This window comes from Erpetoichthys calabaricus, chromosome 8, assembly GCF_900747795.2.
Source record: "Erpetoichthys calabaricus chromosome 8, fErpCal1.3, whole genome shotgun sequence".
Classification (NCBI taxonomy): Eukaryota; Metazoa; Chordata; class Cladistia; order Polypteriformes; family Polypteridae; genus Erpetoichthys; species Erpetoichthys calabaricus.
In genome coordinates, this window is record NC_041401.2 from 130515332 (window position 1) to 130534672 (window position 19341).

General features: G+C 38.1%; 1 protein-coding gene across 2 annotated transcripts in view; it reads right to left on the minus strand.

Moving 5' to 3' along the window:
• prkcz (protein kinase C, zeta) overlaps positions 1-19341 on the minus strand; it is a 381379-nt gene that overhangs the window by 277867 nt on the left and 84171 nt on the right. For both annotated transcript variants that reach the window (XM_051931388.1, XM_051931389.1), the window contains exons 3-4: positions 16131-16183; positions 12970-13158 (exon numbers count right to left, since the gene is read on the minus strand). In XM_051931388.1, coding sequence (XP_051787348.1) covers positions 12970-13158; positions 16131-16183 — 242 coding nt within the window. The remainder of the gene's footprint in view (positions 1-12969; positions 13159-16130; positions 16184-19341) is intronic.

Below are 19341 nucleotides of genomic sequence, written 5' to 3' on the forward strand. Positions count from 1 at the left end.
AGGGAAAAGTAGTGTTTCTTCCCAATGAAGAGGCCTATCTGCTAGAATTAAAAGTTTTGTTGTTTGGTGAAAGTGAAATCCACATACGCGTACAGCAGAGATGCAAATTTTCTGGCGCATAGCGCAGGTGGGGGATTGGCGAGCAAAGCGAGCAGGGGGCAAGCCCCCTAGTAATTATACAATACAATTTATTTTTATATAGCCCAAAATCACACAAGAAGTGCCACAATGGGCTTTAACAGGCCCTGCCTTTTGACAGAACCCCCAGTCTTGCCTCCCCCTATTGGCTATTCCACAGCTGAGTCAGTGCTGAACCAGCCAATCCAATGAAAAGACCCCTCTACCCGATGATTCCCGCGATAATCCATCAGAGAAGACTTTACCTTATGCAGGCAAAACAACTTGGCAGGTGGGCAGTGGCACCAAATGCCACATTTGAATACCGAGCAGAGAAACACAATAGGTAAGGGTTAGTAGCAAATTAGAACTATCATATTACTTATGTTTTAGTGCTAATGACTGACAACAGAGATGCAGTCTGTACAGTTAATCAGCAGCTCTAGTAAGGATATGCTAAACTGAAGTAGTGAGTCTTCAGCCAGGATCTGAAAGCTGAGTCCAAAGGGGCATCTCTTATAGTAGCAGGCAGACCATTCCATAGTTTAGGGGCCCTGTAACTAAAAGCTCGACCTCCTACTGTTATTTTATTAATCCTTGGAATCATAAGTAGACTGACATCTTGAGATCTTATTGTGCATTCTGGTTTGTAAGTCATAATAAGTCCAGACAACTAGGCCAGACCCTGGCCATTTACGGCTTTATATGTCAAACAGAGGATTTTGAAATCTGCCCTAAACTTAATCGGGAGCCAGTGTAAGGATTTAAGAACTGGAGTTATGTGTTCGTATATTCTTGTAATAATTCATGCAGCAGCATTTGGGATTAACTGGAAGATGTATAAAGAACAGTTTGAACATCCAGTGAACACTTGCACTGCAGTAGTCAATCCTACAAGAAATAAATGCATGAATTAATTTCTCTGAATCCTGCTTATTTAGAAAATGCCTTAACACTAGAATTACCAGAGCCTACGAAAAAACTCGTAAATCCGTCCCACCTTAAATCGCGTCTTAAATCCGTTTGCACCTCTCCGCCAGAATCCTTTGTCATCTAAATGTGCTGATAAAGCTACTAGCAGCCAGCTATTCCATCCCCCCACCGACTTAGAATGAACTTCTCTCCTAGCACAAGCCTTGCCTTGATTTGATTACCTGGGATTGAAGTGGAGTTTTACAGTGGAAATAATTCTAGCGTTATTTGGAATACACGCATTTCATGTGTGTTCCATTTCTATAGTTGGCTGTGCAAACACATTTTTAAAACAGAAACGTTTTTCATATTCTAATAGTAAATGACAAAATGTAGGCATAAACTATATAACGTATGAAGCCTGAAGTCCATATATCAAAGAAACACTTTCACAAAAGGTACAAATAAAAGAACACGTGCGCCTTCATGCAAAAAAAAAAAAAAAAAAAAGCCGCGTTAGCATGCCACATTGACATTCTTACTACAACCGCCGTGGTGGCGTAATGGTATCAGCCCCTGATTGGGAATCAGAGGGTGGCGAGTTCGATTCCGCACGGCTCCACTTCGAGAAATTAACTGCTCTTATTCTTACAATTTTAGAATAACAACATAAATTTGATTTCAGTCTGTAACAGGCGGTGTAACTTATGATACTGGTAAAGGTTAGCTTTTTTTTTTTTTTTTTAATTCACTTTTCATTCTCGCAGTCGCATTCAGAATCAATCCATACAACCCCATCTGACACAGCTGGTTTCACATAAATAAAAGTGCACTTTTATTCAAGACTATAACCGAAGAATAAAGAAAGCAAGTTACAGTTGGTGGTTGATACAACAGCTTGCGTGGTGCAATGTTAAGAACTGCTGATTTCCGATCCGTGCTATATAAAATCATCACATTCAAATATTAACAGTTCCCACACACCCAAGGTCCGCCATTCCTACATTTACGACATGTGTACTTGTTGCAGTGTACACACCTCTCTGTGCTATGGTTCCTATTACAGTGAATGAGCACCTGACACTGTACTTTCTTCACTGGGGGAAGCTGAGGTCTTAGAACGGAAGTTTGTTGACGCTGTATCATCTTTTCTTTTTCCATCGCCTTTTCCTGTAAGAAGCGACGACGAAGTTCCTCTGCAAGGTGAGCCATGAACACTCTTCTTTCCTCAGCGGACCCCGTGCATGCCTTATACAATACGTGTGCGTTCATCGCTGCTAGGTCAAGGATGTTGTAGAACACAGCAACCGGCCACCTGCGTGTTCCTGTGCGCACTGAACAAGCACGCGCCTTCTGGTCCATGATGTCAACGCCACACTGGGGAAAAAAGAAAGACAAATATATGTGACATTTTGAAGAAATCATTTTATCACCAGAAGAGCACCAGAGTACTTCGTCACACTAATATTTTTTTCATTAGCATACCTTCATGTGGTTGTAGTCTGTGACCGTGTTTGTTTTTTTTTTTTTATCTTGCCCAATCTCCACATCATGGTGCATTGTGCTGAGAATGCAGACAGACTTCATCTTTTTGGGCACATACACTGTCAGCATGGCACTGGGAGATCTAAACACCAGCGTGGAGAATTGTTCGTGTACTGAACTGACTTTAGCTGCAGGTGGAAGTTCCCGTCGCACTTTATTCATGGTGCCAAGCAGAGTTGTATTGCGGTGCAGCAGTCTATTAGCCAGCGAAAGTGACGTGAAGAAGTTGTCTGTTGTTACGGTTCTGCCTTTGTCCAGACATGGCTCCATAAGCTTTATGACCACAGACTCGGAAAGTCTTTCTCCCGTGGGACGACTGGGATCTTTTCCTAAATAAGGAGTGGCATTGCACATGTACTTTGTCTCCAAATCTGCAGCAATCCAAAAAGGCAGAACCGTAACAACAGACAACTTCTTCACGTCACTTTCGCTGGCTAATAGACTGCTGCACCGCAATACAACTCTGCTTGGCACCATGAATAAAGTGCGACGGGAACTTCCACCTGCAGCTAAAGTCAGTTCAGTACACGAACAATTCTCCACGCTGGTGTTTAGATCTCCCAGTGCCATGCTGACAGTGTATGTGCCCAAAAAGATGAAGTCTGTCTGCATTCTCAGAACAATGCACCATGATGTGGAGATTGGGCAAGATAAAAAAAAAAAAAAAACAAACACGGTCACAGACTACAACCACATGAAGGTATGCTAATGAAAAACATATTAGTGTGACGAAGTATTCTGGTGCTATTCTGGTGATAAAATGATTTCTTCAAAATGTCACATATATTTGTCTTTCTTTTTTCCCCAGCGTGGCGTTAACATCATGGACCAGAAGGCGCGTGCTTGTTCAGTGCGAACAGGAACACGCAGGTGGCCGGTTGCTGTGTTCTACAACATCCTTGACCTAGCAGCGATGAACGCACACGTACTGTATAAGGCATGCACGGGGTCTGCTGAGAAAAGAAGAGTGTTCATGGCTCACCTTGCAGAGGAACTTCGTCGTCGCTTCTTACAGGAAAAGGCGATGGAAAAAGAAAAGATGATACAGCATCAACAAACTTCCGTTCTAAGACCTCAGCTTCCCCCAGGGAAGAAAGTACAGTGTCAGGTGCTCATTCACTGTAATAGGAACCATAGCACAGAGAGGTGTGTACACTGCAACAAGTACACATGTCGTAAATGTAGGAATGGCAGACCTTGGGTGTGTGGGAACTGTTAATATTTGAATGTGATGATTTTATATAGCACGGATCGGAAATCAGCAGTTCTTAACATTGCACCACGCAAGCTGTCGTATCAACCACCAACTGTAACTTGCTTTCTTTATTCTTCGGTTATAGTCTTGAATAAAAGTGCACTTTTATTTATGTGAAACCAGCTGTGTCAGATGGGGTTGTATGGATTGATTCTGAATGCGACTGCGAGAATGAAAAGTGAATTAAAAAAAAAAAAAAAAAAAAAAGCTAACCTTTACCAGTATCATAAGTTACACCGGCTGTTACAGACTGAAATCAAATTTATGTTGTTATTCTAAAATTGTAAGAATAAATGCAGTTCATTTCTCAAAGTGGAGCCGTGCGGGATCGAACTCGCCACCCTCTGATCCCCAGTCAGGAGCTGATACCATTACGCCACCGCGGCGGTTGTAATAAGTGTGTCAATGTGGCATGCTAACGCGGCTTTTTTTTTTTAAATTTTTTGAATGAAAGCGCACGTGTTCTCTTATTTGTACCTTTTGTGAAAGTGTTTCTTTGATATATGGACTTCAGGCTTCATACGTTATATAGTTTATGCCTACATTTTGTCATTTACTATTAGAATATGAAAAACGTTTCTGTTTTAAAAATGTGTTTGCACAGCCTACTATAGAAATGGAACACACATGAAATGCGTGTATTCCAAATAACGCTAGAATTATTTCCACTGTAAAACTCCACTTCAATCCCAGGTAATCAAATCAAGGCAAGGCTTGAGCTAGGAGAGAAGTTCATTCTAAGTCGGTGGGGGGATGGAATAGCTGGCTGCTAGTAGCTTTGGTTTATCAGCACATTTAGATGACAAAGGACTCTGGCGGAGAGGTGCAAACGGATTTAAGACGCGATTTAAGGTGGGACGGATTTACGAGTTTTTTCGTAGGCTCTGGTAATTCTAGTGTTAATGGTTACCATGATTACTCTCAATTATTTAATTTTCACCTCACTAGATTCAATTTAGGGTCATGCAGGATTGGTTCTAAAGTTGACAATATTAGTGCAAGGCTAGAAGACAAGATGAGGAGTCAGTCCATTGAAGGAGTCACAAGTGCACACACCCACACTTAAGCCAATATCTACAACTGCTACTACTATTAAGAGTCTTCAGTCAATTAAACTATAAATGATTGGGAATGTTGGTACACCCAACTTCACTTTGCTGCTCTGCCCTCAATTATTTACTAGTGGATTTAGTAATATTTCACTAAACATTAAATATAGAACAGCTAAATTTTGTAACCATCTGAAAAACTTTACTTGTTACATGAATACATAATGAAAAAAACACTTTTCTTGTTTCTTTTCATTAAATTCTTACACATATTTTTCCAAATATACACTCACCTCTATAATCTTATCCCTGCTTGCACTGCCAAAGGGTGCACTAGCAAACATTGATATGTTTTAATTTAAAAATATATTATTAACAACAGACAGGAGATGACTTTAGTGGTGAAAAATGTAAATGGCTGATAAACCATACTTTTTTTCCAACAAGACAAACAAGGGCTCTTGGGCCAGTAAGTAAAACGTGGCACAGGCTGAGCCACTGCATGTCCCCACAATCTAGCAAATTAACTTTAATGCACAGAAGCAGTAGACAGGAAAAATAGTATCACTTGGGCTTATTCAGATCACATGTTTTCCAGTTTGGGCTTCCATTTCATCCCTGCAAAGACATATAGTTGTGAATGTTATAATGCCCTTTAAATTATATCCACTGCGGTGGGTTGGCACCCTGCCCGGGATTGGTTCCTGCCTTGTGCCCTGTGTTGGCTGGGATTGGCTCCAGCAGAGCCCCGTGACCCTGTGTTCGGATTCAGCGGGTTGGAAAATGGATGGATGGACGAAATTATATCCAAATTAGTTGTTAAATTAAAAAAAAATAAAAATCTGTACAAGCAGCAATAAAGCTGTGTTCGACATACTGTGATGTAACAAAACTGTTCCCCAGAAAGTACCCCTTGATCACTTTCAGCTACTATCTACTAAAAGGTGATTGTACATCTCCGCATGCTACATTTGAGTAGATATGTGAGGCATTAAAACAGGTTGTGTCCTTTTCTACAGAATCTACATTTACAATGCTCATAACACCTTTGTGGATACACTTCCAAACATAACAGTTTTCTTTAAAGGATAAGTTTGGTATTTTTCAAGACAAAGTTATTTATTCACAATTATGGAAGCACATATTATAAATTAAAAATAACTAGCTCACTATAATGTTTTATAATGGAGCTAATGGGTACCAGAGTCCAAATGTAATGAAAAGCCTTAAAACTTACTGAATACACTGATTTGTCCAGCCAAAAATGTTATTGCATATTGATCCACATCTTCAGATTTCAAACATATTACAAAACAACATATCCAGGTTGTTTAAAGAAGAGAAAAATGCAAAATGAAAATCACTGTAGAGAGATTCAACCACACCTCACTTCATGATCTACCCCTTTTGTCTTTCTCCATGGCACCTTTCAACTGTATGGGCATGGATTTACCTAAGAAAGTCATTGTCAAGCTCCGTTATTGACTTTAAATGTTGATGTCCAGATTGGAATTGCTGTCTCAGTTCTGCAGACAACTAGACAAGAATAGCTGAAAAAGTCACATGATCACTTATGTTCTTTTACCATGAGGAAGCTTTTCTCTTTATTTTGCAAAGATTGCCTGCTGTCACTAGCTTGATAAAGTATGCATGTACCTGTACTTCAGTGAGAGGGAATATCAAGCAGGTGCACAGAATGCAATCAAGCGACAAGAAATCTTACTATCTACTGCACTACTATGCACACTATGGTTCACTGTGTGAAGAAAAACTTCCTAATGTTTCTGCAAAACTTGCCATTAGACAACTTTCCAACTGTGTCTCCATGTTCTCATTGGACTCATTTTAAAGTAACAGTTTCAGTACACTGTATTAATTCCCTTCATAATTTTAAATACTTCAATCATGTCTTCTCTTAATCTCCTTTTGCTTAAACTGGAAAAAGTCATCTATTTTAATATCTCCTCATAACTCGTCTCTAGCAGTCTTGGAATCAGTGTAGTCACTCTTCTCTGGACTTTTTCTAGCACCTCTATGTCTGTTTTGTAGCCTGTAAATAAAACTTGTACATGGTACTCCAGATGAGGCCTTACCAGTGCATTTTAAAGCTTGAACATAAACTTCTTTGACATTTATTCTACACATCTATCATGATCAGGTTTCAGTCAATTCATTATTGATTACATTTTTGTAATATCTTAGCTGCAGTTTGTGCAACTGTTTTTAGCAATACTTCCTGCATTTCTTGGGGTGTGGTCTCCTAGGCCATGGCCTGTAATCAACACAACAGTATAAATGTCAGCTGGAGGTTCCTTTCTCTATCCAATATTTGGATTGGAGAAATAAAGAAAAACAACCCTTCTAAAAAATTTGGATTACTAGTGTTTTGTTTGGTTTCATCTCTTTCTCTGCCCTTGACTTCAATTCTTGCCTCACATTTGGAGTTGATCACTATTTTTCTTTTTTTTCTTTTGCCTTTTTTACACACATTTCCAAGTTTACACAGTAAAATTTTGCCTTCCCTCTTCTTGGCAGGACATCATTATGCTATGTAACCTAACATTCTGTTAGGCTTCTTAATGGTTTCTGAATACTGTCAGGAAGTCGATAGTGACAAGTCCAGTATGACTCCTAAATCCTTTTCATGAGGTGTACTTTCAGACTTCACATTGTTTATTTAAATCTCACATTTTTACTTCCTACATGTAATACTTTACATTTACAGACATTAAATTTCATCCACCACAGATCTGCCCATGCCTGTACTGTATGCTGTCCAAGTCCCTCCAATTTATAAACATTACTTTCTAGTAGTGATAAAGTAGGCACCACAAGATAATCTGAGAAAGTAATGGGAATGAGACCTTTCAATTAGATTTTCAGATTATGAATGTAGTACTAGGGTGTTGTACCGTGTTAGCCATTATGGATGTAGTGAGAACTCAAGCAAAATGACACCTTTCATTGGCTAACTAAAATGATTACAATATGCAAGCTTTCAAAGCAATTCAGGCCTCTTCTTCAGGCAAGATGCAATCACATCATTCATCGAAAATCTCGAAAAAGTTTGCAATTCAATTTACAAAGATCATTGTTGGACTATTGAAGATATGACAATCTTCATCCAGCCCTGCAAACAGGTCCTCCAACTTACAGGGAATACTTGGGGGTTGTTGGCAGCATTGGCACTCCAGCCACCTGCTGCACTCAGCTCCCAATCCAGGTGCTTCGTTGTGTGGTAGGTGCGGCAATGTGCTATCAGCGCATGTTCCCAACCACCGATATTAGAAAACTGATTTTAAATGTAGAATTTGATGGTGCAATGAATGACCTGGAGTGAGAGCTTGTAGAAATGACTTTTTGAATGATACACATTTTTAGGTAACAATAAAGATCCAAACTATAAAGAATTTGTGAAAAAATTAGCTTCTTGGAGTGATGAGTGAAGAAGAAGGGGAAAGACTCACATTAGGATATTAAGGACAAGGAAAGAAGGTACCAGAGATGTTGGGATGTTAGTATGATAGTAGACTACTGCTGGTTGATTCACACTGATACATTAGAAAACGTATACAAACAAAGTATCACCAAACAAAGTTTTAGATCAAAAAAACACTAAGAAGTGACAAAACCTAGTCATGGTTAAAACAAGATACATGTACAAACAAGTTATTTTTAAGTCAATATACAGGTCAACTCTCATTATAGCAAAAACCGAAGTAATAAAAGTTTCATAATAAAAATTTTTTGCTGACCTGGACAAACGTTCATATAGCATCATGTTAGAAGGATTGTGTTTTAACGAAATGTAAATTTCAGTATAACTAACGTTTTTCTCGACCAAATACGAACACCAAGGATAATAATGCAATGTAAAAAATACTTAATGCTGCACCTACGCTTTCGCAGAGTCTTGGGAAACCTGCAACAGGCTGTCTTTCTTCCTAGACCAAAAGAAAGCAAGTCTGTTGTGAAATTTCCGGTCTTGGGTAGCCTCGGCGAGTGTAGGCGAGACAACATACAGGTATAGCCAAATTCTGAGTTAGTGCTCCACTGAGCGTCCACATGTGGTAGTTGTGTTGTGTGCGGATATAGTACTGTTCAAATCTCACATTGCTTCTCAAAGTTCTCTTTGCGATGAACATAAAGTGAGAAACTCTGTCAGTTTACGCTGAAAGAAAAATGAATCCTGGAAAAGGCTGATTCTGAAGATGAAAAATGATGTGGTGAATGCATTTTGAATCATCCCTTCAATGCTGTTAACAGTTCTAAAGGACTGGAAAAAAATAGAGGAGAAAGTTAAAGAGCAGGCACTGGGACATGAAAGACTAAAAAAAAAAAATTAGAAGCACATTTTTATTTCTATAAAAAAAAATTACATCTAATGTCTCATTTTCATTCTGTATTCATACCTGTATTACTATAAACAAAAAGTTACATCTAACCTCTTATTTTCATTCTCTATTCATACCTAATTTGTATTAAAAAAAAAAAAGTTACATCTAACGTCTAATTTTCAAATAAAATATTTTTTGCATTTTAAGAAGCACTTTTTTTATATAGGTATTGTCAAGCTTGGGTCACAGAGTTAACTGCACGAGAGACAGAAAGGTGAGTTCAGGTTGGGTGTTAAATGTTTTAAACATCATGCGATAAGCACATTATGCAGTAAAATGCAGAAAAGCAGCTAAGGAGTGGTTCTTGAACTGATGTTGTTAGAGATGGATGAATTTCCGGTGACCCTGGTCACAACAGTATATCTAAAGAAATTTCCATTATAACAAAATATTTTTATGGTCGCATGAATTTCATTTCAATGGAATTCCACTTGTACATGTATAGTTGCTTTCTTTACATATATACTTAAAAATATTAGATTGACTAAATACTTTCATGCCAAATTTATTGTAAAACAATATTGTATAAATGAATAAAAACTAAGTTGTTAAATTTTCATTAAATTTCTTTTAATTTTTCTACTTAAATGTAACAGGATGGAAACATTTCATTTAAACTCCTAAAATTTACCTTGGATTACGGAAAGCTTTTGTTAAGGTCTCAAAAAAGGTGCTTACAATCAAACTCAGTAAGTGAGAATTCAAGGTACACAGGTGCAAAACTGGCTTAGATGCAGGAAGCTAAGTTCAGCTGTTTAATATTTTCTAATTACATGCAACGGTTACTGTTGAATAATGTGGCTGTCTTTCTGAGAACTAACAATTAGTAAGGTACATAAGTATGTAACCATCAGAGGATGAAAATCAAAGGAGAATATAAGTGAATGAAAGATGTATAATTTGTATTAAATTGCATTTCTAGTCACTATCAGTATAAAATATTTGTAAATATGCAGAAGTCATTACCATAAGCAAACCTTTGCACAATAGTATTCAGTGCAGTAATATATGAAGAAATAGTTAGCACAGTAATTTCCAATGCATGCTCTTCATAACATAGCAAATATTTCAAACTAATTCAAAGTAATATGGGGATGTACTTTGATTCCCTGAAGCCCCCGAATATGAATCCACATAATTACCAATAATCCACATAATTACCATTACCAATAATTTGTAAAATCTATTAACTTGAAGGCTGCATATAAAATATTTATTGCTACTAGTATAAAACAAAGCCATTAGTACTGTACTGTGGCTGAGCCAAAGTTAGAAAAACTGAAGTAACAAGCCCACCAACATTTATCATTAGCTGCGATACTATAGGTACAGAATGTTCCTTAACACACTTATCAGTCAGTAGTTCATTTTGATAGCCACTCTCTTTCTCTACTAATACAGACAGACAGAATATGTTGATGGAAGTAGAGGGAAGAGAACCTAGCCAATTAAGGTCACAAATACTTTTGACAGATTTCAGTTTTATTTTTGAGTGACCACAAATGACAAAATGCTGTTTTTATTCATTTGAACAGAAGTTTTGTTGCTTTTCCCCTTTTTGAATGTGTAAATTTCTGTCTTTTTTTGTGTGTAGGCCATAAACCTGATTAGGAGGTATAGGGCCAGACCAATTTTATGTATTGAAGTCATGTCAGAGTTTTTTGAGGCCTAGTTTTGAAGGTGAAACATTTCTTGTAATTTGTGAGCGTAACAATTTATATAGTAGGAGTATCATTGGGAATTACAGTGGTCAGTAGATTTCTATGTTGGTCTTGGATTTGCATAAGAAATACCATTTTCAATCATGAGGTTGCTTATAAGTGTATCTGGTACTTGACTACATTGGACCAGTAGAAGTTAATTAAAGGGTATTAAAAAGCGCTATATCTAATACACCATAGGCTCCTTATTTCACATTTATGGCCAAATCAAAAAGTCTCTGCACAGCTGTATATAGATAGTGTTTTGTCTAATTGTTACTGGTTTCTTAGCAAAATACAAAGCCTAGAAGGAAAAATAATTTAGTTTTTGTAAGATATTTCTCTAGTAATGCTTTCTATTACTGTATAATATTGTTTACAGTGCAGTTTCTTTCTGTTGGAATCAAGTGTTCCAGGGATTGTTATCTGTATTACCAAAAATTAAAATACCTGTGCTACTATGAAGAAGTTTGTGACTGGATATATCTCTGGAAATTGAATTTGCATTTTCAGTGTACAATATTACTATAAAATCCAATAACCGCACTACCCAAAATCACACCTGGATTCTAATTTAACTTTTCCTTATTAGCAAGTTTTCTGCTTTGTTCTTTTTCTGTTTCTTAATCAAAAGATTGTTGGTGTTATTTTGCTGGGAAAAATGAAGACCATTTCTTCCATAAGATAAAAGTCAACCTTAATTACCTCAATTGTGTCATCTAAGACTATATGTTTTGAACACTTGGGGGAAAATGCTTAGCTGTCAGATGATTTATTTACCTTTTGGTTGAGAGATATTGTAGAATACAAGAATGAAAACCCAAATGATTACTCATGGTGTGTTGGTAATGACTAGCAAAGGGTTCTGTTAAAAATGTTAAGAATGAGTTCTACTTGTGTCTCTAGAAAAGTTTCTCCTGCATCTCCAGAGTTAGCATGCACCCTTGCTCAAAACATTTGCAGTGAAAATAGGCAGAACAAGCAGCAGTCAAAACATTCTTGGCATATATAAAAGTGACAGGCACAATACCTATTGGTGTACACTAGTGGTAAAAAGGACTTTAAAGCAGAAGAAAGAACTTTCATTCCAGAGTGTAGAAGGAGTTGTTGAAGCCAAGGAGAACAACCTTCAGATGCCATCAAGCAGGTTCTGGTAATACATTTGTGACTCAGACAGGGTAGAAATAACATAACCAAGACTGCATCAGCAAGAGTAAAAAATATTGACATCAACTTGGTATACCATAGATAGGTCAAAGGAACATGTAACAACTCATTGAAAAGCAACAGTGGAAAAATTATGGGAGTGGAAAAGATCAGTCCATAAATTCTAAAAGCACTGGATATTGTGACACTGGTTTGGTTAAAGTATAAGTTTGATATTTATATTTTGACAACAGCTACATCATTTAATTTTTCATGTATGCTTCTTTGTTTAGCAAAGCTTAATTTGATAATTCTATATTTCTTTATTTTTAATTATAATTTTGCACTCTATTCCTTTCTGTTCACTTACAACACTACAGCTTGATACCTTCTTGGAGTTCTTTATCCCGTATTCCACTTAACCTGGTATATACCCTCTGACATATAATTTTTCTTTAATAACTTGAAAAGCAAACAAAAGTTAATAGTTTAAACAATGCTACACAACAGAAACAACGCTGTAAAAGTAGCAAATGGAGAAAGAACAATGAATATGTCATGACCATCAATCACTTATGATTGGCAGAGTTATTCATGTTTAGCTTGACTAAAATTACAAAGTTGTCTTAAATGTTTACCACTTATTTAAAATGCCTTCCAGACTACACTGCAGTAAAATCCATTGAAAAAATCATAATTATCAACATTATATATAAACAGGAATAATTATCTTTTACTTTGAACTAGCTAATAGTTTCAAGAGAAGAATTTCACATATCTGATAGGACTTTACAGAGTTTTCGGTAAAGCTTAGAATCTAGAGGTCACTTGGAGAAAAGATAGCTCACCTCATCATCATGTACCAGCTCCTTTTTAACAACTTTCATGGCATAAATCTGGTCATTCTTCTTTAATCGAACCAACAAGACCTTGGCATAGCTTCCTCGTCCAATGACACGAATGAGGTCAAAATCTGCCAGGCCCAGTCCTGGGGAAATTTTTATCCCATCAATGCCATCTACTACTGCTTTGATGTCCTACACAATGAGAGAGGAAGAAAGTGAGCTTGCTGACATTATGGAATGTGATTAGAAAACCATTGTATTGTTTGTGTAAAGCCAAACAACAAAAGTACTCCAACGGAAAAAATTAAATATTTTTCTTAAACAATGGGTTTCAATTTAACATACACTGTATAGTGTAGCTCACTCATGTCCCTCATGTGGGCCTCCATTTATAAACTTTCTGCATGTTAAAAATCACAAACACCCATGGTGCAAACACTCAGAACTGAAGGCTAGTACTTACCTCAGTGGTTCCCAAAGTAGGGGTCGCGACTCCCTGGGGGGTCGTGAGACATTTTTGGGGGGGGGGGGGGGGGGGGGGGGGGGGGGGTCGCGAGATGCTTTCCAAGAAATCAAATACTTTTTAAAAACTTTTTAGAAATTAATTAATTTAATTTTTTCGAAATAACATTTTATCCATAACTAACAAAAGATAAAAACTAGTAGTTAATAGTTACATTTAAAAAAAACATGCAAATTAAAAAGCCATCAGCCTTTCAAATTTCTTTCCGTTTGATCGCGACCCCTGAGGTGATTACGACAGTTTAACGACACATCAATGGCGTCAGTTGCAGCAGATCAATTTACAGCACCATGTTAAACATTCCGACATGTGCACGTAACGTGTAGGCAATTTTCATCGTTTTATGCTTAGGATATTATTTTGGTTGAAATGAAACGTTGGTTAATATCGACCAATGACAACGCAGATAGGCCAGCGGAGGAAAGCGGAGAAGCACCACCGTCAGAAAGCCCATCGTCCTCAGGTACGAAAAGACACCGGAGTGTGCATAAAAAGGACATCCATAAAAAGTCGGCTCAGCCTTACTCCAAGAGTCGAAATTATCGAGAGGAATTTATCCAGTATGGATTCACATGCATCATCGTCAATAACGTACAGCATCCCCAATGTGTGGTGTGCACTGAGGTGCTTGCACATGAAAGCCTAAAGCCTGTAAAAATGCTACGACACGTGAAAACTAAGCACCCCTCTCTTGCTATTAAACCAGTAGATTTTTTCCAGCGAAAGGAGCGAGAGTTACAAGGCCAAAAGAAAGTCCTAACTAAACAAACAACAATCCCCGCAAAAGCTCAACAGGCATCATATGAGATGGCATATTTAATTGCACAGGCAAAAAAGCCACACACGATCGGGGAAACCCTCATTAAACCCGCTGCTGTAGCTATAAGTCGGGCTATGCATGGGGATAAACTAGCCCGTGAGCTAGAATCAGTGCCGCTGTCTAACGGGACTGTTGCCCTGCGTATCTCCGACATGGCCCAGGACATCAAGTGTCAGCTGGTGGACAGACTGAAGAAAGGGAAATATGCTTTACAGTTAGACGAATCCACAGATATATCAAACTCTCCCCAGCTGCTTGTATTCGTCAGATACAGTTTTGATGGAAAACTTAACGAGGACATTCTGTTTTGCACCCCACTGGAGGGAACTTGCACAGGCGAGGACATTTTCACAAAACTTGACAACAAACTAAAAGAAGATGGACTGTCTTGGAGCGAGTGCGTCGGTGTGTGTACAGACGGTGCTGGAGTGATGCTGGGGAAAAAGAAAAGTCTTAAAGCAAGAGTCTTACAAGTGGCGCCTCACGAAAAATTCACGCATTGTATTATACACAGAGAAGCTCTTGCGAGCAAAACACTTGACCCAGAACTTAAACGTGTTCTTGAGACTTCGATAAAAATGGTCAACAATATAAAAGCGCATCCACTCAATATCAGACTGTTTGCCACTCTCTGTAACGAACTGGGATCAGAGCATGAGTGCTTGCTTTTCCATACAGAAGTCAGGTGGCTTTCGCGAGGGAATGTGCTCTGCCGCCTGTTTGAGCTGCGGGACGAAGTGCGCTTATTTCTGATGGAGCATGGGTCCCAGCTCACTGATCACCTCACTGATCCTGACTGGTTAACAAGGCTAGCGTATTTGGCTTGCATATTTGAAAAACTGAATGGACTTAATATGTCATTTTAAGGTGAGAACACACACATAATTTCGCTAAATGATAAAATCCACGCATTCAAGAGAAAACTTGAGCGCTGGACTGAGCGAGTTGAAATAGGAAGGATTGATATGTTATCTGAGCTGGATGAATTCATGGAGGAAAACGAACTGAGTGTTAACATAGTGAAGAAGTCTATCACATCCCACCTTCAAGCCCTCCTGGAACACTTTAACAGGTATTTCCCAGAGGAAACAGCTCCAGAACAATATGACTGGATAAGGTCACCATTCACTGTAACAAGGGCAAATCATCTGACATCGGACATGGAGGACGCATTGGTTGAACTGTCATGCGACCGAACCTTGAAGACAATTTTTAATTCCAAGACTCTGGATGAGATTTGGATTTCAGTCGAGAGGGAATACCCACAACTATCCAAGGCCGCTATGGATGTACTGATGCCGTTTTGCACTACCTACTTGTGCGAAAAGACTTTTTCGGCACTCACGTACATTAAAAATAAATACAGGTCACGACTGAACTTGGAGGATGATCTCTGAGTCTCAGTCTCCAAAATTAACCCAAGAATGGACTTGCTGTGCTCCAAGCATTGTGCCCACCCATCTCATTAGGTGAGGTGTTTTGTTGAAATTAAACGAATGAGTAAATAACAATTTTTTAAAAAGTTATATGGTTGTTAGAGCGTTATGTTCTTTTTTGTTGTCATGCTCTTGTTTGGATAGGATATTTTGTTGAAATTAAACAAATGAGTAAATTACTATTAAAAAAAATTATATGGTTGTTAGACCATTGTGTTCTTTCGTGTTGTCATGCTCATGTTTGGATAGGCCTATTGGCGCATGTGCACCGTTGCGCGCAACATTTGTATATTTTAACCACTTCCGAGGATAGTGGGGGTCACGAGTCACTGGCACGGTTATTTTGGGGGTCGTGAGCTGAAAAGTTTGGGAACCCCTGACTTACCTCACTATCGTCCTCTACATCCTCCAGCTTTGAACTATGTGGGATATAAGCAACTACAGCAAAGAGAGAAGAAGAAATAAACATGGAAAATAAGAAACTGAAGAAAGACTGAGAAAGTAAACAGAAACAAAACATTTTTTAAGGATTTTAAAATAGATAGGAAATTCCTTTGCTAAAATATTTAACATAGCAGACAAGCAAATACAAATAGAATAACACTTTTGAGAGAATAAAGACAAGTGAAGACAAGAAAAAACATTAAAAAAAAAAATCAGAGAAAAATGTAAAATTCAAAAGACTAAAAGAAAACAGAAGCTCAATGAAGTAAATTAAACTAGACGCTAATTTCACAAAATAAAAACAAGAATTACATTTAAGATTAACATACCTTCAGCAATTAAGATATTTACTGGTAAAAACTTACCACTTGGTACATACTTTATATGCCATAAAAGCCAAACTAAACCCACTGTTATGCAATGCTGTCATACAATTAGATGTGCAAATTTCCAAGGCACTGCAAATTAATGATATGCAGAAATTTACATATATTAGCAAAAGTCAACCATGACGGCACATAGCCAGACCTACCAGGATAGATTAATTTTACTAATGATTTTCTGAAAGTGAAGGGCCAGAATTTTAGCTAATAGTGTTAATAAGAGAGAGGTGCAAGTAAACTTGACATGGTGTAGGGTTCTTACCATGATTTAAAAGAAAGAAATAACTGCCATATACTAATTGTAAGGTTTCAATTGGCAGAAGAGGTGGCTTCATTGATCATATCAATACAAGACGGAGGTATAAAGTTTTACTTTTGCAAAGATACCTTACCTTTGTGAAAAAAGCGTATAAAGAAACCGGTACCACATAAAAATGCATGTCCAGATACAAACTTTTTAAAATCTAAAGATGTAAATAAAAACAGACAGCCTGGTCTCAGGGTGCCTGTGTATTAAGATATAATCTCATAAGTACAGGGACATCCTCTTTAATAAAACCCCTATGTGCGTCCATGTGTGTGTGTCGTCTGGTGAAGTGCACATGCGCAGGGTACTCTTTAATAAAGGACATCATTGCTGGGGAGAGTGCTGATTGGGTACTCGCAGCCGCACACATAAAATCCATTGCTGGGGAGACGCCACACATACAATAATCAGCTGCACGCCAGCACAGATTAAAATACTTGCCGGGGAACTGCACAGTACTTGCTGGAGAGGCGCAACAGCCACGATTATCAGCTGCACGCCACACATTACATCAATTCCTGGGGAGACTCTGCTGATTGCACACTGTTGTGACAGAAAATTAAACGCATATTACGGACAAGTTGGAAGTACAGGGAAGGGCGGAATGAGTGGCAGAGTCACCGGCCTCTAGCAGATGCTTCAACGGCCGCCTGACGCGTCACACAAGACAGAGAGGGTGGGACATATAAAATATTGCGCGGCGAATCCAATCGGATTTCGGTAAATGAGGGAACACCTAAAACATAAGGCACGAAAAATCCAGTCGTTGAAAGGGTTTTCCTAAATATACGAATTTTCATGATATTACAATAGGATGACTTTTAAAAGTAGATTTACTTTCGCGCACATAAAATCTGTTGCTGGGGAGATGCCACACATACAATAATCAGCTGTACACCAGCACAGATTAAAGTACTTGCTGGGGAGATGCCACAGCAAGCTAAAATAAAGAGAGGCAGGATAGCAGATCTTCAAACAGACACAACACATCAATCAACAGCCACAGAAGAGAGGATAAATGTAATATTAATTATACTTACTGTATTGTCATATACGTTTCTATTTTATTTTTATTATTATTTTACTTTAGGCTTCTTGCAAAAATATTTTTGACAAAAAAAATTAAGACAAGAAACAGAATGAGGTCAAGGTCTCTTGCCATTTAATATAGACTGTTCCTACTAATGTTTATGCACTAATGTTCTAGCGCCCGTTATTGTAACGGGCTTAATGTCTAGTATTATAATAATCATTTACCCAATGATTCAACAATACACTTGATACGTCTAAAAATCATCCGGACTTTGGGGCTATCAGTCTGTATTAAAATAATTACATTTCATTTAGCGAAATGAATGGAAACACAGTTGCCTTATGTCTATTAAGCATTCGCATCGATATAAACTCCTGGGTCCCTGTTCAGGGTTTAGACAATCTGTCTCCAATCGACTGTCCAAATGAGAGCTTATAAAGCAAAAAAATGTTTTGTTATCTTAGACTTTTTAAAAACATGCTGACCCCCGTGCAGAGATTCCCCGGCTCCTGTCAGAGTCGGATTTGAACAAGTACGCATTTCACAAGCGGGTTCTTCTGTATGTAGTTCAGAATACGGACATCTTGTTATGTCAGAGCTAATACACACCCGGCCTATGCTTTTAATCCACTTCTGAATATTCTCAGAGCAGAGGCCCTGGTTGAATTTCCAGACGCCGAGACAAAACTAATTGAATGGATTACCCATTTCGGTAACAGAAAAAACTACTATTGCTTACTTCAGTCCTATGAACATTTGTATTTGTACATTAATCGTCGTACACGTAGATAGCTAGATAGATAGACAATATTATACACACATGAGCGCACTCACACGCCTACACAGAGAGAGATGGTACTGAACATAATAATTAACGGTAACCTATGAGCATTTTTGAATTTAAAGCCCCAACCCCTCTCGTTTTAAACAGATATAATTTTTTAAAAAGGGAGCTACCGGAGAATCAACTTGGAAATATTAATATTAAGAATAAAATACAAGGATTCCGCCCTCCGTTTTTTTTAAAACATACTCGTTTGACGCATATAAGAATCAATAATATGCCATACTGTGATCCTGGATCTTCCCTATGAGATTCGGAGTCCTCTTTCAGTATTAACGTCATGCTGAGTAATGGCCCGGTCTGAACGCTTCTTTATATTCCGAAAAGAGCGGTATTTTTTGAAATTTGGATGGTGATTTCTTTTAGCAAATGTGTGCCCCTAGCACCGTTTTAAGACCGCTTACGTTGACCACAGGAAGATATGAACTTATGTTAAAGGCCTATATGTGTGATCCTATTTCTTGTGTCAGCTGCCCAATTACGCGTATCAGCAAAATGCTTGAGCAGTACCCACAGCTGAAGTGGGGGTTGCCACTCTGGCCTCCTGTGTTGGAAGAGGAATCCCCAACTGTTTTTGAAGGATCT